This window comes from Bos indicus, chromosome 4 (genome assembly GCF_029378745.1).
Source record: "Bos indicus isolate NIAB-ARS_2022 breed Sahiwal x Tharparkar chromosome 4, NIAB-ARS_B.indTharparkar_mat_pri_1.0, whole genome shotgun sequence".
Lineage (NCBI taxonomy): Eukaryota > Metazoa > Chordata > Mammalia > Artiodactyla > Bovidae > Bos > Bos indicus.
The window spans coordinates 66,628,505-66,651,353 of record NC_091763.1 but is presented as its reverse complement, the minus strand read 5'-3'; the positions used below and the strand labels follow the sequence as shown (position 1 = coordinate 66,651,353).

The following is a 22,849-nucleotide window of genomic DNA, read 5'->3' as shown; positions in this document are numbered from 1 at the left end:
GATATTTTCAATTTAAATTGAAAACATAACACTGGTTGGCCAGGGGTAAAGGATTGGGGGAAAGGCTTGGCTAAAAATGAGTAGCACAAAAAAATTTTAAGAGGAGGATAATGGAATTTTTCTGTATCTTGAGTTGTTAGAGGACTATGTGTTTATCGAAACACAGAACTGTTAACCAAAGAAGAAATTTCACTATGCATAAATTTTAAAATATTAAAAAATTTAAGTCTTTAATGGAGTGCAGTTTTTTAATTTTTTTAAATTTTTTTGAGTGATATGTTTGGATGAACTATTCATCACAAGACTGCTGAGTAAAAAGTAAGGGAAACTACAGTGTGTTTTAGTCAGATGTATGTTTGACTCACAAGTAATCATTTGTTTGATTTGGATTTTAAAGAAATAAGGAGATCTCTAAAAATTTTGATTTAAAAATGATGGCTGTTATGAAATAGTTATAGTACAGATTTAACTTGAGCTATGCCCTTTTATATCCAAATATAAGTGCATGTTTTTAAAGAAAAATTGTTCTCATTGAAAAAATATATATACCATTCATTGTTATTTGAACTGAAAAATGAATTGTGCAAATAATTACTGTCGATTAAACATAAAAAGACATTGGCACTCTGTGAGAAAAAAACCAAGCTGATAACAGTTTTGCAATAATGATCTTCAAATTTTTAGTTTCTTTAAATAATGTTTTGTAGTTTTCAGAGTATTAGTTTTACACTTCTTTTGTCAAGTTTATTCTTGTTTTGTTCTTTTTGATACTATTGTAAATGAAATTATTTTCCTAATTTTATTTTCAGATTGTTCATTGTAATTGTATAGAAATACACTTGATATATGTATATTGGTCTTAAATCTTGCAACTTTGCCAAACTCATTGTAATAGTTTTTAAAGTGATTCCTTTTCCAAAAATATATATATATATATACACATTAGCAGGTCTGAGAACAGAGGTAGATTTATTTTTTCCTTTCCAGTCTGAATGCTTTTTATGTAATTCTGTACTCTAATTGCCCTGGCTAGAACCTCCAATACAGTGTTGCTTAGAAGTGGCGAGTATCTTTGTCTTATTCCTGATTTCATGGGAAAAGCATCTGGTCTTTGGTGGCTCAGATGGTAAAGAATCTGCCTGCAATGTGGAAGACTGGGTTCAATCCCTTGGTTGGGAAGATCCCCTGGAGTAGGGAATGGCAACCTACTCCAGTATTCTTGCCTGAAGAATCCCATGAACAGAGGAGCCTGGTGGGCTACAGTCCATGTGATCACAGAGTCGGACAAGATTGAGAAACTAACATAATGTTAGCCTTGGGTCTTTGTAGATGTCTTTATCAGGTTGAAGAAGTTCCCATTATACCTAGTTTTTTTTAAAGAACTTTTATGAAAGAATGTTTAATTCTATCAAGTATGTTTCCTACATTTAGTGAGATAATCATGTGATACCTTTTTAGAAAAATTTTATTTACCAAAAAATCCAGCTCAAGTTTGAAGTAAGAAGTAGACTTCTATAATTCCATGTAACTGGAAAGTCCAGAAGGTATCTTGTCTGTAGGTATGACACAGTCTGACTGAGGTGTTCAAAAACTGTCATCTAGATTTGCTTCCTTTTCCTGACTGCCTCCTGTCCCTTCACCCCCTTTCCTTGTACCTGTAAACCGTGTTTAGGTCCATGTGATGGCACAGTGCCTGCCAGTGGTGGCCCCAGGCAAACACCTTAGAGACCAAAGAGAAAAGAGAGATAGTCTCCATTTCTTTCCTCCTTTCCCCAGTCCCAGCAAAAGCCCCAGAATTATTTCTGGTTGGGCCACTTGCCTGTCTTGGAACATAGCTCTGAAGAAAGAGGATGTGAAGCTCTAGTTGAGCCTAAATCACATGCCCACCTTGGGGCTTGTCAGCCCCATCAAAACTACATGGATAGAGTGTGGAGAAGGGGGTTTTCAGTAACAGAAATGTAGGAGGTGGATGCCTGGTTGCCAAAAATAAATGTCCACTTTACCTTCTACAGTGAAATAATCCAAGATAATACAAAATGTGTGAAATTGGCATTTAAATACCCCATCCCTGGCAGCAGTAGGTTGTAGGTTCTAAAACTTTTCCTACTCATTGAAGTTTCTCAGCTAATCTTCCTAGCAGGGAGTTTGGCTGACACAGCATTCCATCTCCAGTAGGGGATGGCAAAAAAAGGGAGTGCGGATCCACGGGAAGATAGTCTAATGGTAATTGAATGAATCAGGGGCTGGTCCAGACCCATAGTTTTTAAGCATTCTTTTGTTACCTTGAATATTTTATTATTTTCAAGTATATTAATCAGGGTTTTCCAGAGAAACAGAACCATGTATTTCCATATGAGGAGTTTTATGATAGAAATTGGCTTATGCAGTTATGGCGACTGTAAAGTTTTAAGTCTGCTCTCTGCAAGCTGGAGAACTAGGAAGGCTGGTAACTCAATTCAGTCAGAGTTCACAGGCCTGAGAATCGAGGGTGGTGGTCACATCTCAGGTAGAGAGAAGGTTCACCCTTCCCTTGCCTTTCGGTACTGTTCAAGCCCTCATTAGATTGGATGCTGTCCACCTGCACTGGTGAGGGCAATCTTTACTCAGTCTGCTGCTGCTGCTGCTGCTGCTAAGTCGCTTCAGTCTACTGATCCAAATGCTACTATCTCCCAGAGACCTCTTCACAGACACAACCACAAATAACGTTTTACCAGCAATCTGGACATCGGTAGGCCAGTCAAGCTGATATATAAAATTAATTATCACTGTAAACCAAGGTAACAGCAGATTAATTTAAAGCAGGAAGTGGATTAATGGCCTCTTCATCATCCATGCCTCTTTTCTCATGCAGTTCATCCATCATTCCTAAGGTATATACGGGCTTCCCAAGACAGGACATCTTGAAAGAGTGTGTTCTCTACACTACTCTGGGCTCTCTATTTGTTATTTAGTTCCAGAGTCATATCTGACTCTTGCAGCCCCCATGGACTGTCACCTTCCAGGCTTCTCTGTCCGTAGAATTTCCCAGGCAAGAATACTAGAGTGGATTGCCATTTCCTTCTCCAGCGGATCTTCCTGACCCAGGGATTGAACCCAAGTCTGTGCATTGGCAGGCAGATTCTTTACTACTGAGCCACCCAGGGAAGCACGGTTTCTTCATTGCTCTGCCATTAAGTCTTAGATAATGGGAATGAGACTTCTGTGGTCTCCTAACATGCCTTCTGAAATTCTAGAAACTTTATGCTTTAAAGAAAAGTTTTTCTTGGTCATAGTTTTTCTAGTTACAAACTACAGAATAAAATAATTGAATCCCTTCAATTGTTGTTGTAACTTTTCCTAGATAAATAGGGAACCTGTTACAGAGAAGGTATTGTTACAGTTACTGTTATCATTTACAAGCTACTTTTAAAATATATTGTAGCTGTGCTGTGTGTGTGTGTGTGTGTGTATTTGGGCTATTTAACAGTTTTCAAATTCCTGTAAGATAAACCTAGTCTATACCACATTTTTTCAATTTTTAGACATTTTTCACATTCCAACAGCTCTGAAGCCAGGAAGCATCTGGGAATGAGATCATGTCATTGCTTAATGGGCAGGTAATTTTTTAAGTTTTTTTTTTTTTATTGAAGGATAATTGCTTTACAGAATTTTGTTGTTTTCTGTCAAACCTCAACATGAATCAGCCATAGGTATACATATATCCCCTCTCTTTTGAACCTTCTTCCCATCTCCCACCCCAACCCACCCCTCTAAATTGATACAGAACCCCTGTTTGAGTTTCCTGAGCCATATAGCAAATTCCCACTCGCTATCTATTTTACACATGGTAATGTAAGTTTTGTGTTACTATTTCTGTACATCTCACCCTCTCCCTCCCTCTCCCCAGGTCCATAAGCCTGTTCTCTATGTCTGTTTCTCCATTGCTGCCCTGTAAATAAATTCTTCCGTACCATTTTTCTAGATTCTGTATATATGAATTAGAATACGATATTTAGCTTTCTCTTTTCGACTCACTTCACTCTATACAGTAGGTTCTAGGTTCATCCACCTCATCAGAATTGACCCAAATGCATTCCTTTTTATGGCTGAGTAATATTCCATTGTGTATATGTAATACAACTTCTTTATCCATTCATCTGTCGATGGACATCTAGGTTGCTTCCATGTTCTAGCAATTGTAAATAGTCCTGCAGTGAACAATAGGATACATGTGTCTTTCAATTTTGGTTTCCTCAGGGTATATGCTTAGGAGTGGGATTGCTGGGTCATATGGTGGTTTTATTCCTGGTTTTTAATGAATCTCCATACCACCTTCCATAGTGGCTGTATTAATTTACATTCCAACCAACAGTGCAAGAGCATTCCCTTTTCTCCACACCCTCGCCAGCATTTATTGTTTGTAGACTTTTTGATTATGGCCATTCTGACCGGTGTGAGGTGATATCTCATTGTAGTTTAGATTTGCATTTCTCTAATAATGAGCGATGTTGAGCATCTTTTCATGTGTAAGATGCTTCATGTGTCCTCTCTGGAGAAATGTCTGTTTAAGTCTTTTTCCCACTTTTTGATTGGGTTGTTTGTTTTTCTCTCAGTAGTTGTGTGAGCTGCTTCTGTATTTTGGAAATTAATCCTTTGTCAGTTGTTTCATTTGCTATTGTTTTCTCCCATTCTGAGGGTTGTCTTTTCACCTTACCTATAGTTTCCTTTTCTGTGAAAAAGCTTTTTAAGTTTAATCAGGTCCCACTTGTTTACTTTTGTTTTTGTTTCTGTTACTCTAGGAGGTGGGTCATAGAGGATATCATTTTGATTTATGTCAGTGAGTGTTCTGCCTATGTTTTCCTCTAAGAGTTTATAGTTTCTGGTCTTACATTTAGGTCTTTAATCCCTTTTGAGTTTATCTTTGTGTGTGGTGTTAGGAAGTGTTCTAATTTCATTCTTTTACATGTAGCTGTCCAGTTTTCCCAGCATGATTTATTGAAGAGGCTGTCTTTGCCCCATTGTATATTCTTGCCTCCTTTGTCAAAGATAAGGCACCCACAGGTGCATGGGTTTATTTTTGGGCTTTCTCTCTTGTTCCATTGGTCTATATTTCTGTTTTTGTGCCAGTACCATACTGTCTTGATGACTGTAGCTTTGTAGTATAATCCGAAGTCAGGAAGGTTGATTCCTCCAGCTCCATTCTTCTTTCTCAGGACTGCTTTGGCTATTCGGGGTCTTTTGTGTTTCCATATGAATTGTGAAATTTTTTGTTCTAGTTCTGTGAAAAATATCATTGGTAATTTGATAGGGATTGCATTGAATCTGTAGATTGCATTTGGTTGTATAGTTATTTTCACAATATTGATTCTTCCTACCCAGGAACATGGGATATCTCTCCATCTGTTTATGTCATCTTTGATTTCTTTCATTAGTGTCTTATAATTTTCTGTGTACAGTTCTTTGGTCTCCTTAAGTAAGTTTATTCCTATTTAATTCTTTTTGTTGCAGTGGTGAATGGGATTGATTCCTTAATTTCTGTTTATGATTTTTCATTGTTGGTATGTTGGAATAGAAGTGATTTCTGTGTACTGATTTTGTATCCTGCAACTTTGCTAAATTCACTGATTAGCTCTAGTAATTTTCTGATACTATCTTAAGAGTTTTCTATGTACAGTATCATGTCATCTGCAAACAGTGAAAGCTTTACTTCTTCTTTTCCAATTTGGATTCCTTTATTTATTTTTCTTCTCTGATTGCTGTAGCTAGGACTTCAGAACTATGTTGAATAACAGTGGTGAAAGTGGGCACCCTTGTTTTGGTCCTGATTTTTTGTTCCTGGGGGAATGCTTTCAGTTTTTCACCATTGAGAATAATGTTTGCTGTAGCCTTATCATATATGGCCTTTACTATGTGAAGGTAGGTTCCTTCTGTGCCCATTTTTTAAAGACTTTTAATCATAAATGGGTGCTGAATTTTGTAAAAGGCTTTTTCTGCATCTATTGAGATTATCATATGGTTTTTATCTTTCAATTTGTTAATATGGTATATTACATTGATTTTGCATATATTGAAGAATCCTTGCATTCCTGGAATACACCCATCTTGATCATGATATATGAGTTTTTTATGTGTTGCTGAATTCTATTGCTAAAATTTTGTTGAGGATTTTTGCGTCTATATTCATCAGTGATATTGGCCTGTAGTTTTCATTTTTTGTGTTGTCTTTGTCTGGTTTTGATATCAGGGTGATGGTGGTCTCATAGAATGAGTTTGGAAATGTTCCTTACTCTGCAATTTTTTGAAAGAGTTTTAGAAGGATAGGCATTAGCTCTTCTCTGAATGTGTGATAGAATTCTGTGAAGCCATCTGGTCCTGAGCTTTTGTTTTTGAGGAGATGTTTGATCATAGCTTCAATTTCAGTGCTTGTAATTGAGTTGTTCATGATTTTTATTTCTTCCTGGTTCAGTTTTGGAAGATTGAACTTTCTAAGAGTCTGTCCATTTCTTCCAGGTTATCCATTTTTATTGCCATATAGTTGTTCTTAATAGTCTCTTATAATTATTTGAATTTCTGCATTGTCTGTTGTAACCTCTCCTTTTTTATTTCTAATTTTGTTGATTTGAGTCTTCTCTCTTTTTATCTTGATGAGTCTGGCTAAAGGCTTGTCAGTTTTATCTTCTCAAAGAACCAGCTTTTAGTTTTTTTAATCTTTACTATTGTTTCTTTCATTTCTTTTTCATTTATTTCTGCTCAGATCTTTGTGACTTATTTCCTTCTACTAATTTTGGAGGTTTTTTGTTCTTCTTTTTCCAGTTGTTTTAGGTGTAAAGTTAGGTTGTCTATTCAATGTTTTTCTTGTTTCTTGAGGTAGGATTGTATTGCTATAAACTTCCCTCTTAGAACTGCTTTTGCTGCATCATAGGTTTTGAGTTGTCGTGTTTTCATTGTCATTTGTTTCTAGAAATTTTTTGATTTCCCTTTTGATTTCTTCAGTATCCTGTTGGTTATTTAGAAACGTGTTGTTAAATCTCCATGTGTTTGTGTTTCTTACAGTTTTTTTTCTTGTAATTGATATCTAGTCTCATAGCATTGTGGTCAGAGAAGATGCTTGATACAATTTCAATTTTCCTAAATTTACTGAGGTTTGATTTATGACCCAAAATGTGGTCTATCCTGGAGAATGTTTCATGTGCACTTGAGAAGAAGGTGTATTCTTTTGCACTTGGATGGAATGTCCTGAAGATATCAATGAGATCCATCTCATCTAATGTATCATTTAAGACTTGTGTTTCCTGATTAATTTTCTGTTTTGATGATCTGTCCATTGGTGTGAGTGGGGTGTTAAAGTCGCCTACTATTATTGTGTTACTGTCAATTTCTCCTTTTATGTCTGTTAGTGTTTGTCTTATGTATTGAGGTGCTCCTATATTGAGTGCATAGATATTTACAATTGTTATGTCTTCTCTTGGTTGATCCCTTGATCATTATGTAGTGTCCTTCCTTATCTCTTGTAATCTTCTTTATTTTAAGGTCTATTTTGTCTGATATGAGGATTGCTATTCCAGCTTTCTTGTGCCTCCCATTTGCATGGAATATACTTTTCCATCCTCTCACTTTCAGTCTATATGTGTCTTGAGGTCTGAAGTGGGTTTCTTATAGACAGCATGTATATGGGTCTTGTTTTTTTATCCATTCAGCCAGTCTTTATCTTTTGGTTGGAAGATTTAATCCATTTATATTTAAAGTAATTATTGATATATATGTTTCTATTGCCATTTTCTTAATTGTTTGGGGTTGATTTTGTAGATCTTTTTTTTTCTCTTGTATTTCTTGGCTATATAAGTCCCTTTAACATTTGTTGTAAAACTGATTTAGTGGTACATGATGCTGTTAACTTTTGCTTGTCTAAAAAACTTTATTTCTCCATCAATTTTGAATGAGATCCTCACTGGGTACCCTAATCTTGGTTGTAGATTTTTCCTTTTTGATACTTTATATCCTGCCATTCCCTTCTGGCCTGCAGAGTTTCTCCTGAAAGATCAGCTGTTAAGCATATGGGTTTTCCCTTGTATGTTATTTGTTGCTTCTCCTTGCTGCTTTTAATATTCTTTCTTTGTGTTTAGTCTTTGTTAGTTTGATTAATATGTGTCTTGGTGTGTTTCTCCTTGGGTTTACCCTGTATGGGACTCTCTGTGCCTCTTGGACTTGATTGACTATTTCCTTTTCCATGTTGGGGAAATTTTCAATGATTATTTCTTCAAAAATTTTCTCATACCCTTTCTTTTTCTCTCCTTCTTCTGGGACCCCTATAATTCTAATGTTGGTGTGTTTGATTTTGTCCCAGATGTCTCTGAGACTATCCTCAGTTCTTTTTATTCTTTTTACTTTATTCTGCTCTTCAGAAGTTATTTCCACCATTTTATCTTCCAGCTCACTGATTTGTTCTTCTGCTTCAGATATTCTGCTATTGATTCCTTCTAGAATATTTTTAATTTCAGTAATTGTGTTGTTTGTCTCTGTACGTTTACTCTTTAAGTCTTCTAGGTTTTTGTTAATTGATTCTTGCATTTTCTCCATTTTGTTTTCAAGGTTTTTGATCATCTTTACTATCATTATTCTGAATTCTTTTTCAGGTAGTTTGCCTATTTCCTCTTCATTTATTTGGACTTCTGTGTTTCTAGTTTGTTCCTTTATTTGTGTAGCATTTCTCTGCCTTTTCATTATTTTTTTTTAATTAATTGTGTTTGAGGTTTCCTTTTCCCAGGCTTCAAGGTTGAATTCTTTCTTCCTTTTGGTTTCTGCCCTCCTAAGGTTGGTCAGTGGTTTGTGTGAGCTTCTTATAGGGTGAGATTTCTGCTGAGTTTTTGTTTGTTTTTCCTGTGATGTGCAAGGCTGAATGAGGTGGTAATCCTGTCTGCTGATGATTGGGTTTGTATTTTGGTTTTGTTTATTGTATGGATGAGGCATTCTGCACAGGATGCTGCTGGTGGTTGGGTGATGCAGGGTCCTGTATTCAAGTGGTTTCCTTTGTGTTAAGTTCTCACTATTTGATTCTCCCTAGGGTTAGTTCTCTGGTAGTCTTGGTCTTGGAGTCAGCGTTCCTACTCCAAAGGCTCAGGGTTTGATCTCTGGTCAGGAAGGAAGATTCCATAAGTGGTTTGTTATGGCACTAAGGGAGAGTAAAACAAATACCAAAAACAAAAAACCAAAGATGAACCCCAGACAAATAGCAGTTAGAAAATCAGGCAAATAATAATTAAAATAATGGAATGTACACATATACATATACACCCATGAGCAAAGGGAAAACAGTTAAAAAAAAAAAAGTATAGTAGATTGACCCAGCGAACAAAGTAAATAAAAAATTATATTTACTATTTAAGAACAAAACTAACTAAAGCACAGACTGGAAAACAAAACTAAAGCAAGGTGCCAAGTTGGTAATAAAGCAATGAAAATAAAACTAACAAATATGTTGAGAGGAAAGGAAAGAAAGAAAGAATAGATATGCGACGTTAAATAGAGGTAGACGAAGAGGATTTATATACATTAAAGATTAACTGCAAGAGGAAAAGAACAATAGGAAAGGCAAACAAAGGAGTAAATGTAGATTGGCGAGTCAGGCACTTAAAGGAGCACACTGGGTGGCGCTCTGCTCTGTAGTTCAGTGCATCAGGCATTTGATAGGCCAGCCTCTCTGTTGTTCAGCTGCGGATGTTGGCCTGTGGGGAGAGAGAGGCTGTGGTGATGCCTCCACCCGCTATGCGCGACTCAGCAATATCGCCTTGCTTCTATGGCTGCCAGGCTTTCCTCCACCGGCATTTCCCACCACAATCTCCTCCTTCATATCCCCTCGATCCGTCTCTCCGAAGTCAACATCAGTCCCACCCTGGGATTGCTCCACAGTCCCCAAGACCCAGCTCCCAGCCGCTGTGCCTTCCAGAAGGCCCTCCTCCCTGTCTGCGGTACGTATGGCTGCGGCAAGACTGTCTGATTCTCATTCCATTTAGGCCGCCGCGGATCAACTGTTTCACTCTCAGCGTTGTTTCTCCTCTGACTCAGACAATTGCCCCCTGCTTCAGTTCCCCCACCTGTCGAGGGCAGGTCCAGTCCTACTGACACTCCTGTTTTTCCCTAGTTCCTTCATCCCACTGAGTTTTGTGTGGGTCTATATATTCTTTCCCACTGGTCAGGTACTCCTGTCTGCTCTCAGCTGGTGTTCTGCATGCATGTCTGTGTCTGAAGGTGTATTTCTGATGTATCTGTGGAGAGAGATGCACTCTATGTCCACCTACTCTTCTGCCATCTTGTTCTCCCTAAGTTTTTTTTTTTTTTTTTTTTTAATTGAAGTATAGTTGATTTACAAGGTGTTAGTTTCTAGTATGGAGAAGGCAATGGCATCCCACTCCAGTACTCTTGCCTGGAGAATCCCATGGACGGAGGAGCCTGGTAGGCTGCAGTCCATGGGGTCGCTGAGGGTTGGACACGACTGAGTGACTTCACTTTCACTTTTCAGTTTCATGCATTGGAGAAGGAAATGGCAACCCACTCCAGTGTTCTTGCCGGGAGAATCCCGGGGACAGGGGAGCCTGGTGGGCTGCCGTCTATGGGGTTGCACAGAGTTGGACACGACTGAAGTGACTTAGCAGCAGCAGCAGCAGTTTCTAGTATATAGCAAAATGATTCAGTTATATATATATATAATATATATATATAGTTTTTCACATTATTTTCCATTATAGGTTGTTAGAAGACATTGCAAACAGTTCTCTATATGACACAGTAGGACCTTGCCGTCTATCTGTTTTCTATATAGTAATTTGTATCGGCTAATCCCAAACTCCTAATTTATCCCTTCCCCGCCCCCTTTCCCCTTTGGTACCAAAAGTTTGTTTTCTATGTCTGTGAGTCTGTTTCTGTTTTGTAAGTAAGTTCATTCATTTCATATTTTAGATTTCACATGTAAGTGATATCGTATGGCATTTGTCTTTCTCTGTCTGATTTACTTCACTTGGAATGATAATCTCTAGGTCCAACCATGTAGCTGCAAATGGCATTATTTCATCCTTTTTTATGCCTGAGTAGTATGACACTGTGTACGCGTACCACATCTTTATCCGTCCATCAGTCGATGGACGTTTAGGTTGCTTCCACGTCTTGGCTGTTGTAAGTAGTGCTGCTGTGAACATACGGGTGCATGTATTGTTTTGAATTAGAGTTTTTTCCAGATATATGCCCAGGAGTGGTTTTACTGGATCATATGGTAACTCTTATTTTTAATTTTTTAAGGAACCTCCATACTGTTTTCCATAGTGACTGTTCCAATTTACATGCCCACCAACCCAGTGTAACAAGAGTTCCTTTTCTCCACACCCTCTCCAGTCTACAGTTTATTATTTGTAGACTTTGTAATGATGGCCATTAAAGAGGAGAGTGAAAAAGCTGGCTTAAAACTCAACATTCAGAAAACTAAGATCATGGCATCCGGTCCCATCACTTCCTGGCAAGTAGATGGGGAAACAATGGAAACACTGACAGACCTTATTTTCTTGGGCTCCAAAATTATCGCAGATGGTGACTGCAGCCATGAAATTAAAAGACTCTTGCTCCTTGGAAGAAAAGCTGTGACCAACCTAGATAGCATATTAAAAAGCAGAGACATTACTTTGCCGACAAAGGTCTGTGTAGTCAAAGCTATGGTTTTTCCAGTAGTCATGTATGAGTGTGAAAGTTGGACTATAAAGAAAGCTGAGTGCCGAAGAATTGATGCTTTTGAACTGTGGTGTTGGAGAAGACTCTTGAGAGTCCCCTGGACTGCAAGGAGATCCAACCAGTCCATCCTAAAGGAAATCAGTCCTGAATATTCATTGGAAGGACTGATCCTGAAGCTGAAACTCCAGTACTTTGGCCACCTGATGCAAAGAACTGACTCACTGAAAAAGACCCTGACTCTGGGAAAGATTGAGGGCAGGAGGAGAAGGGGACAACAGAGGATGAGATGGTTGGATGGCATTACTGACTCGATAGACATGAATTTGAGCAAGCTCTGGGAGTTGGTGATGGACAGGGAAGCCTGGTGTGCTGCAGTCCATAGGGTTGCAGAGAGTCGGACATGACTGAGCGACTGAACTGATTCCGACCAGTGTGAGGTGGTGCCTCATTACTGTTTTGATTTGCATTTCTCTGATAATTAGCGATGTTGAGCATTTTTTCATGTGCCTTTTGGCCATCTATATGTCTTCTTTGCAGAAATGCCTATTTAGGTCTTCTGCCCATTTTTTGATTGGGTTGTTTGGTTTTTGTTGTTGAGTTGTATGAGCTATTTGTATATTTTGGAAATTAAGCCTTGTCAATCATATCATATGCAAATACTTCAGTTTATCTTAAAATTGATGGTATCTGATGGTTAATTTTTTGTGTCAACTCACGTGGGCCATGGAGTGCCCAGACATTTGACTAATCATCATTCTGATTAGTTGTGTCTGAGGGTGTTTCTGGATGGGATTAACATTTGAATTGGTAAACATAGTAAAGTAGATTGCTTTTCCTAACGTGAATGGGTCCCATCCAAAGACCTAAATAGAACAAAAAGGAGCAAGGGGTAATAACTCTTCCTGCTTGACTGCTGAGCTGGAACTTTGGTCTTTTCCTGTTTTTTCACTCTCGCTGAAACATTGACTCTTCCTGGGTCTCAAGCCTCCTGACTTTGGACTGGAATTACAAATTGGCTCTCCTGATTCTCTAGCTTGCTGACTGCAGGTGTTGGAATTTCTCAGGCTCTGTAATGCATGAGCAAATTCCTTATAATAAATTATGTGTAGATATGACTACATATTTTTGGTTCTCTTTCTCTGGAGAATGAAGACTGATGTAGGTGAGGTCCGAAATTTGATAAAATATAATTGAGGGTATGTTGAATTCCCTCTACTTGAGAGTCATGGTAGGTTTGGAGAATGTTTCACACCAAACATAATCATGGAAATTGAGTTTAAGTGCAAAGATGCTGCTGTTCTATACCAGGATAGCTTTCTGGCAATGGAGAGTCAGGGTTTGGGAGTTGTTAGGCCAGGAGGGACAGTGTCAGAAAGACAGTTTTCTTCCCAGCTCTGTTGTATACTTCCTTTGTGACTTTAGGTAGGTCACTTAATCTGTCTGGGATTGGTTTCCTTTTCTGTCAAAGAGCTGGTTGGACTAGGTGATTTCAAAATCCTTTTTCATTTCTCAGTCTTAGCAGTTGATTCTTCTGTTTTAGTGAGGGGAGATGCATAAGATGTAAATAATGACTTGCAGAGGGCTACAGTATCACCAGTAATATCCAACTCCTGGAGTGCTGATTGATCAGTTTGATTTCTTGAATTGTAATGTTTGTGTCAAGAACAGTAGCTTTCAGGTTTGTTTGCATAGAATTTGAAACCAGGGCCAGGAAGCATCACTTTCTGGAACAAAATTTACAAGTTCATCCCAAGAGGTTTTCCATCCAATAATTGACTTGTATGGGTGTTGAGTTAAGGCCTTGGGACTCCTGACATCCAGTAAAGGGTCTAGTCCTTCCCTGTCAGCGGTTCCCTGACATTACTATTTTGACATCAGTAGATGACTTATGTATGTACTTGGTGTGAACCTGTTCCCAATGGCCCATCAGGTGTGTACCTGAGCCGCCCTTGGGGCCCTGCCCAAAGTCCCTACCAACCTTCTCTCTGACTGTCTCAGCCATAGAAGAGTCCAGTGAGAGAAATGTATCCTTAAAGGGCTGTGGCATTTCAGAGAGAGAGGAAAAAAAAAATCTTGATAGAGGAGACTGACAAGGCTTATTATGCAAGAGATAGTCAGGGATGACATTTTAGGAAGAAGTCCAATTTGAGCGAATGCTCTGAAGCAGGAATACAACAAGTGAGTTTGGTGTGACTCGAATATAGGTTGTGTAAGAGGACTAGATAAGACGTGAGTTTCCACGGAATACAATTTGTCCTCTGAAATTCTCTGAAGTAAAAATAGTTAAGCTCGTGAATGTTTTAAGATTATTCCATTTCAGTGGATCAAAACCAAATAGTAAATTAAAGTTATCTTTTCCTAGAAATCATATGACCTTAGGCAGGCCTGTTAGACAGCACTTTGTGTAATGTTGAAAGGTCAGTACAATCCTTTGTCTTATTTTTAGGTTCATAATAATTTTTCTTAACCAGAAGGGGAGAGAGCAAGTGTGTTAACAATAATGTTTGGAAAGCAATAATCTTTAATCTTAGAAAAATTAAAAACCAAAGATTACTAGTACTGTATTAGGGGGAAAAAGGAATAAAAATCATCAGTAATCCCATTACTTAGAGAATCATCACTATATTTATTGCTGCTCCTTCAGACTTCTATGCAAAAATGAGATCGGATATACAGATCTCTTCTAGCTTCTTTTTTCCCTTAGAATTTTCCCCCAGAAGGTAAGTTCCTTGGAGCTGGAACCCAGCATCCTTTGTTAGGTCCTAGTCTATGTCCTGGGAAGCAGTAATTGAGACCGTGCTCTTGCTTCTGTTTGCAGGTTGGCAGCCTCGGTGGTTCCTTCTCTGTGGAGGGATATTATCTTACTATGATTCTCCTGAAGATGCCTGGAAAGGTTGCAAAGGGAGCATCCAGATGGCAGTCTGTGAAATTCAAGGTGAGAAGCCAAGAGATTTGCAGGGTTTAATTTTCTGTTTCTCCCCCAAGATTAAAAAAAAAAAAGCATTGGTTTCCTAGGTCTTTCTATGCTGCTTCCAAAGTATAGACAAAGATACGTTATGTTTCCCCCCTCAAAAAAAACCTTGCAAGTAAGACCTAAAACTGCAGGCAGTTTTTACAAGAAGATTGGTTAAGAGGTAGTGAAAATAAGTGAGAGCAGTGTGTTTGTTAATCACACATCTAGTACCATTTCACAGTCTCCTGCTCACCTGGCACTTGAGGCAGTTTTCTAACCTTGTGTTTTTATTGTAACATCAAACACTTCTGTGTTTAAATCAGGACACATATCTACCTTCTCACTACCACGACCATACTCTAAACAAGCAAACACCTAACAGACCTACAAGCAGCCTTTACTTCTTGGTTTTAGGAATTTTAGGATGTGCTGGGAGGGTGTGGCTCAGAAACCGATTAGAACGGAATTAGGGGCACAGGACTTGGAGGGTGAAGGAGAGTGTGGCTTGCTTGTTTCTTCTCCTAAAGGCTCTAAGGGAATTGTCACATTTTTTACATAATGAGTGAAGGAAGGTAGAAAAGGAAAAGTACTCTGTTCTTGATTGCTTTCCAGTTGTTAACGTTTTTAATATGACACGTAAAGGAAGGTAGAAGAGTAAAAATACTCTGTTCATTTGCTTTCCAGTAACCCAAGGAGATAAAGAGCACATCCTTACTTGTTTGCATCAAGGCTTTTTGGCTGCAGAGCAGCATGCTTTACACACACACAGGCCAAAAGAGAGATTTTTCCTCTCTCCGCTTCTAAAAGATCCTGAGGAAATATAAGTGCTTCTTTTTTAGTCCATAGTCTTGGGTGAGACCTTGGAGCCAATTGCAGAGTTTTCCTTCTTCATCAGCAGAGATCTCTAGGAAGAGATAAATAAACCAGGAGAAGTTGTGAGGGCTGGCATCCTCTTTTGAAAGAAGTCCTCAGTGACTGGCCCCAGTAAAGCTCAGGAGTTTGGGTAGAGTGGAGGCTACCCAGACAGGGCTCTTCTGGGTTTCTGACCTCCCTCTGCCTTGCTCCCAGTTCATTCTGTAGATAATACACGCATGGACCTGATCATCCCTGGGGAACAATATTTCTACCTGAAGGCCAGAAGTGTGGCTGAGAGACAGCGGTGGCTGGTAGCCTTGGGGTCAGCCAAGGCTTGCCTGACAGACAGTAGGACCCAGAAGGAAAAAGGCAAGTATTGATTGTCCTCTGGCTTGGGAACACTGGGAATCACCTGGTGGCATCTCTGGGTTCCCATATTTGTTAGCTTGCTTCTGAGCACCTAGCCACAGCCAGCTTTTTATGTCATGCAAGTGCTGTACATTTCAGTGGAACTTAAACAATCTGTACCCGACCCTTCTCTCTCAGCATGTCATAGTAGAAAGAGGGCAGATTTTGGAGCCAGACACAACTGGGTTCAAATCATGGCTTTGTAGGGTACTGGCTTTGTGACCTTGGCATAGGACCTCTCATCTTCAGTTTCCTTATGTTTTAGAAAAAGGTAATTACCTACCTTACAAGAATTACCATAAGGATCAGTGATGATATAAAACTGCCTAGTACCTTGTCTGGCACAAAGTTGACCAAAAGTCAAGTAAAGGGTAGCTGAGCCAGAGAAGCCTTGGATCTGAGTATTTGTTGCAGTAACACCCCACTTACCCCTCCTTTTTCCTGGGGTGGATGGCTGCTTAATTGTCAGGTTCCTGCTGCTTAATGCTCATTAACTCAACATCATCAGGTCTCCTGAGAACCATGGCATAACTTTCTATATGTCCTGGGTCACGAGTGCCAGAGCTTACTGCCTGAGCTCTGCCTTCCGACCCTGTATCCCCGAGTGTACACCTGGAAAGATTGGTAGGAGAGAGAGGGGCCTCTGGGAAAAGTGTTTCAGGGACCTTTCTCGTGACACATAATGGCAGATGTGCTTCACTTTTCAGGTAGACACAGTAAGATGGCCTCTTGGTTGGTTTTAATGCTGAAATACTGGAGTGGGTAGCCTATCCCTTCTCTAGCAGATCTTCCAGACCCAGGAATCGAACTGGAGTCTCCTGCATTGCAGGCCGATTCTTTACCAGCTGAGCTACAAGGGAAGCCCTTTTAATGCTAAGTCAAAAGCAAATTCTTGACTCTGTGAGCTCTGACTCATAGCAGGTAGAATGTGCCGGCTTTTTCACAGAGAAGAAAACGGAGGCAGTAATGACTGTAGCCGAGCCCTCAGTGCCAGGGTGGGTGGAGTGCCGAACTAGTGAAGAAGCAGCAGGTGTGCAGAGGGCACATTTGCCTGCCTGGAAAGGCAGTCCTATGAAACCAGTCCTCTGATTCATGAGCTACCTTCTTAGTGGTAATTGCATGTTACAGACCACTACTTCCCAGTTTTGAGCACCATGTTAGCAGGCAGATAGCTGTGACCCCAGTTTACAGGTAGAAAATCTGTGGCAGAACTGAGATCAAAACTCTGAACCTTTGACTCTGTTCCCAGTTCTGACACAGTTGAATCAGAGGTATATGTCTCCTTCTTCCTGTACTGGTGATTATTAAATATGTTGGGTCAAGAAATAATGTAGATTACTTCAGAAGGCTAGGAATCTCCTTTTTCTGTTTTTCTTGCTCCCATAACTTCAGTCATATAATATCTGTAGCCCATAATATAAACATCTGACTTTAAACATAGGTTATATTTTATCTGTATAGTATACTAACTAGTATATCAGTTATTTATTCTGATAATTACATTTTCATCATTTTGTTATTTAGAGTTTGCTGAAAACACTGAAAACTTGAAAACCAAAATGTCAGAACTAAGACTCTACTGTGATCTTCTTGTTCAGCAAGTAGATAAAACGAAAGAAGTGACCACAACTGGTGTGTCCAGTTCTGAGGTAAAACACTGTTCATCTTTGAAAAGTAGCACCAGATGTTGCTTACCAGTGATGCATGTTCTTACATAATCCATACCTTGGAATGTACTGTTTTTCACAGGAAAAAAGTGATAGACTTAAACAGAGAAGAAGTGTATGCATTTCAGCATATGGAAGCATATAGTTTTCCTTCCTGGGAAGAATTCAGGATTAATTGATAACATTTGGAACTTTTAACTTTAGTACTAATGTACTAGAATACATGTCTTCTTAGTTGGCATAACTTTTAAAAATACAGCCTTACCTGTCTGACAGCACCGTTTCTGTGCTACTGATGTGGCCCCTAAGATGACAGCATCTTGTGTGTCTGTTATGCATATCTGTCACCTCTGTTGGGACTGTAACAGGGTTTATTTCACCGGGGTAGACGTTCTGCTTTAGTATAGACTAGCGCTTTCAAAAATAGAGACACAGCTTTATTTCTCTCCATCATCAGCAAGGATTAAAATCTTTATCACTTATTAATGAAATTATTATTTTCTCATTCTAAAACATATATTAAAAGATGTATCCGGTGTTAATCTATGTATTGAATGGTTCACATTAACCAGAGAGAGGTCTCTGCTCTGCTCTCAAAGAAGCTATCTGAGAAACGGTGCCTACAAAAATGAAGAATCTGCAGATTATAATAGTTTTAAATTATTTAGGTAATATAGCACTATACTACTAATAGTATATGTGCTCTAAGTTTTTCTAATAAAAGTGTTTTAGCTCACTTTCCTTCACTCTTTGGGGTGAGGGGAGCTCTCTTATTAATTCAGCATGTTGTGTACAAGACACTATGCTGAGGGAGGGCAACAGGAGGGCCACCAAAACACTTCAGTTCTGCTTCTGGGATGTTAGAACCTAGAGCAGTGATTCTCCAGCCAGAGCAGTTTGCCCCTCGGGAGACATCAGGCCATGTCTGAGACAGTTTTGGTTGTCACTACTGAGGGAGTGCTGTTGGCATCTAAGGGAGAGAGGTCAGATGGCCAGATGCTGCTTGATATCTGGAAGGGACAGGAGAGCCACTCCCCCTCCATCTCCTCCTCCAATAATTAACCAGCCCCAAATGCCAGTGGAGCCAAGGAAGAGAAGCCCTGGTCTAGAGGGAAAGGAGAAAGTGAATGCAGCAACTTTTAATTCAGAAGTGTTTATGGTAAGTGTTTGTATTAGTAGTAAGTGTTTATAGTTAAGTGCATCGGAAACTTGCTGATGAAACTGTGGCTATGGTATTGTGATTCATTGTTGTTGTTCAGTTGCGATCCCACGGACTGCAGCCGGCCAAGCTCCTCAGTCCTTCGGTATCTCCTGGAATTTGCTCAAATTCATGTCCATTGAGTTGGTGACACTATCTCACCATCTCATCCTCTGCCACTTCGTTCTCCTTTTACCTTTAATCTTTCCCATCATCAGGGTCTTTTCCGGTGAGTCAGCTCTTTTACATCAGGTGGCCAAAGTATTGGAGCTTCAGCATCAGCCCTTCCAATGAATATTTAGAATTCATTTCCTTTGAGATTAACTGGTTTGATATCCTCCTTGCAGTCCAAGGGGCTCTCAAGAGTCTTCTCCAGCACCACAATTTGAAGGCATTAATTCTGATGCCTTCAGCTTTCTTTATCGTCCAGCTTTCACATCTGTACATGACTACTGAAAAAACCATAGCTTTGACTATATGGACCTTTTTTGGCCAAGTGATGTCTCTGCTTTATAATACACTGTCTAGGTTTGTCATAGCTTTCCTTCCAAAGAGCAAGTGTCTTTGAATTTCATGGCTGCAGTCACCATCCACAGTGATTTTGGAGCCCAAAAAAGACAATTTGTCACTACTTCCACTTTCCCCCTTCTATTTGTCATAAGGTGATAGGACTGGGTGCCACGATGTTCATTTATGAATGTTGAGTTTTAAGCCCAGCTTCTCTTTCACCCTCATCAAGAGGCTCTTTAGTTTCTGTTCACTTTCTGCTGTTAGAGTGGTATCATCTGCATATCTGAGGTTGTTGATGTTTGTCCTGGCAGTCTTGATTCCAGCGTGGATTCATCCAGCTTGGCATTTCACATGATGTACTCTGTGTAGAAGTTAAATAAGCAGGATGACAATATACAGTCTTGTCTTAATCCTTTCCCAATTTGGAACCAGTTCTAACTTTTGCTTCTTGATCTGCATAGAGGTTTCTTAGGACAGGTAAGGTGGTTTGGTATTCCCATCTCTAAAATTTTTCCAGTTTGTTGTACACAGTTAAAGCCTTTAGTATAGTGACGCAAAAGTGATGTTTTTCTGGAATTCCCTTGCTTTTCTCTATGCTCCATTGAATGTTAGCAATTTGATCTCTGGTTCCTCTGCCTTTTCTGAACCCAGCTTGTACATCTGGAAGTGCTCGTTTCTTATACTGCTGAAGCCTAGCTTGAAGGATTTTGAATATAACCTTACTAGCATGTGAAACGGAGAAGGAAAGCAGCCCACTCCAGTACTCTTTCCTGGAAAATCCCATGGACGGAGGAGCCTGGAAGGCTGCAGTCCATGGGGTCGCTGAGGGTCGGACATGACTGAGCGACTTCACTTTCACTTTTCACTTTTATGCATTGGAGAAGGAAATGGCAACCCATTCCAGTGTTCTTGTCTGGAGAATCCCGGGGACGGGGAGCCTGATGGGCTGCCTTCTGTGGGGTTGCACAGAGTCAGACACGACTGAAGTGACTTAGCAGCAGCAGCAGCAGCAGCATGTGAAATGGGCACAACCGTATGGTAGTTTGAAGATTCTTTGGCATTGCTTTTCTTTGGGATTGGAATGAAAACTGACTTGTGGCTCAGTTGATGAATCCACCTGCAATGCAGGAGACCTGGGTTTGGTCCCTGGGTTGGGAAGATCCCCTGGAGGAGGGCATGGCAATCCACTCCAGTTTTCTTGCCTGAAGAATCCCCATGAACAGCAGAGCCTGCTGAGCTACAGTCCATGGGGTCGCAAAGAGTTAAGCACAACTGAGCAACTAAGCACAGCACAGCACATAGCCCCTGCTGAGTCTTCCAAATTTGCTGACATATTCAGTGCAGCACTTTCACAGCATCATCTTTTAGGATTTGAAATAGCTCAGCTGGAATTCCATCACCTCCACTAGCTTTGTTCATAGTAATGCTTCTCAAGGCCCACTTGACCTCACACTTTAGGATGTCTGGCTCTAGGTGAGTGACCGCACCTTCGTGGTTATCCAAGTTATTAAGATCTTTTTTGTACAGTTCATCTGTGTATTCTTGCCACCTCTTCTTAATCTCTTCTGCTTCTGTTAGGTCCTTACTATTTCTGTCCTTTATTGTGTCCATCCTTGGATGAAGTGTTCCCTTGATATCTCCCATTTTCTTGAAGACATATTTGTCTTTCCTGGGTCTCCTGCATTGGCAGGTGGATTCTTTGCCACTGAGTCAACAGGGAAACCCTACTGTGGTTTATAATAAGAATCTTTGGTTTTTGGCACAGAGTTCCTAAAGTAACCATTGGAATTTCCTGCGCTGCAAGTGATCAAGATGTCTTTTGTTATGTTAATAAGGCAACTATTGAAAAGTGCCTAAAGGTGGAGGTTCTGGTTGACGGTAGACCCTACCAAGTAGGGTTGGAACTTTCTTTCCTACCCCCTCACCTCCTGGGAGGAGAGAGGGACTGCAGGTTGACCTCAGTCACCCTTGGCCAATGATTTAATCAATTGTGCCCATTTAATGAAACTTCAAAGCATGGGGTTTAGAAAGCTCTTGAGTTGGTAAATAGTGTTGACTGGGGAGAGTGGCACAGTTAAGGGAGCATGGAAGCTCCAAGCCTGTTCCCACATGCCTTGTCTTGTGCATCTCTTCCATCTTGCTGTTCCTGAGTTATACCCTTGTATAATAAACCAGTGATCTAGTAAGTAAAATGTTTTTCTTAGTTCTGTGAGCTGCTCTGGTAAAGTAGTCAAACACAAGGAGGGGGTTGTTGGAATCTTCAGTCTATGGTAGGTCAGTCAGTAGCACAAGTTACACCCTGAACTTGCCATTGGTGTCTGAAGTGGGGGTAGGAAGCAATCTTGTAGGACTGAGCATGTAATCTGGGAGACCTGACACTACTTCCAGGTAAATTGTATGGAACTGTAGGACACCTGGCTGGTGTCCAAGAATTTCTTGGTGGTATGAAAAAAAAATCACACATTGTAATGGTATCTGAATCATAGTGGTTCATAACCATTAACATCTCACTTGTTAGAAATAATAAAGAAAATATAGGGGTCATGGTTAAAGAACAAAATTCAACTGAGTAAAATTTAAAGATCTTACTGGCTTTATTCAGCAGTTCATGAATTGAGCAGCATCCAGTCCATCCAGCAGATAGAAAGGAGCGGTGAAGAGCCGTACCAGGCTAGAGATTTCTGTGGACCAAAGTGAGCAGGAACAAGGAAGTCATAGTGCATATTTCCTATAATGGTTAAAGCAAGGTTACTTTTCTTATATGGAGCAAAGGGAAGTCTTGGAGCCAGGTCAGTAAGTTGCACTGAGCAGGCAAGCACTGACTGGTTGACCTAGGCCTGCCTTTTCTGGGAGGCCCAGCATAGAAATGTGGCTACATTTCTGGTTTACTGATGTGAGGCTTAGCATGAGTGACTCCATCTTGGGCCAAATCTGATAGCTTTAACACCACTAAGATGTGGTTACCATACTCTCTAATCTGGGGGTGGCCTATTTTCTGAACAGCTTATTAGTATCAATATCCAATATCACCCTGAGAAAGTAAAATGACTTGGAGAAAAAAATGATTTGATGCTCAAAAGAATTCCAATTGTAAAAACCTATTAGACTCATCTGTACTGAAAGCCAAAAAGCCCATTCTGAAAGCAAACAATGTGATATTTGGTTTCTAATGCTTCTCTTCTGGAAGCTCGTTTTTTACTCAGAAAACGTTTCTCCATTGATCTCACTTGTCGTCAATCCATGTGACTCTGGTGTCTGCCACCTCTTATAGACAAGAAACTCCATGCCGGCTTAGTGCCTGACATATTGCTGTCATATAGAAGTTGTTGCCTTCAGCTGGAGTGGTGGGTGAGCATGAAGGGCAGGCTGAGAGTAAGGCTTGCGTATGGATAATAGATAAATTAGACTTGTTTAGTCTTTTTCTTTTATAACTGGTACACATATTTGTCCAGCAAAATAGATGGGATTATTATTGTTGTTGTTTTGTGGTGGATAAAACCTCTAAGACTATTCCACAATTGAGCTCTTTCCTTTTTAGCAAAGTAAAGGCATCTTCCACTCTGGTTG

At 39.8% G+C, this 22,849-nt stretch overlaps 1 protein-coding gene across 6 annotated transcripts in view; it reads left to right on the top strand.

Annotated features, from left to right (window-relative positions):
- PLEKHA8 (pleckstrin homology domain containing A8) overlaps positions 1–22,849 on the top strand; it is a 113,074-nt gene that overhangs the window by 10,231 nt on the left and 79,994 nt on the right. For all 6 annotated transcript variants that reach the window (XM_070787268.1, XM_070787266.1, XM_019958821.2 and 3 more), the window contains exons 2-4: positions 14,510–14,626; positions 15,713–15,868; positions 17,432–17,556. In XM_070787268.1, coding sequence (XP_070643369.1) covers positions 14,510–14,626; positions 15,713–15,868; positions 17,432–17,556 — 398 coding nt within the window. The remainder of the gene's footprint in view (positions 1–14,509; positions 14,627–15,712; positions 15,869–17,431; positions 17,557–22,849) is intronic.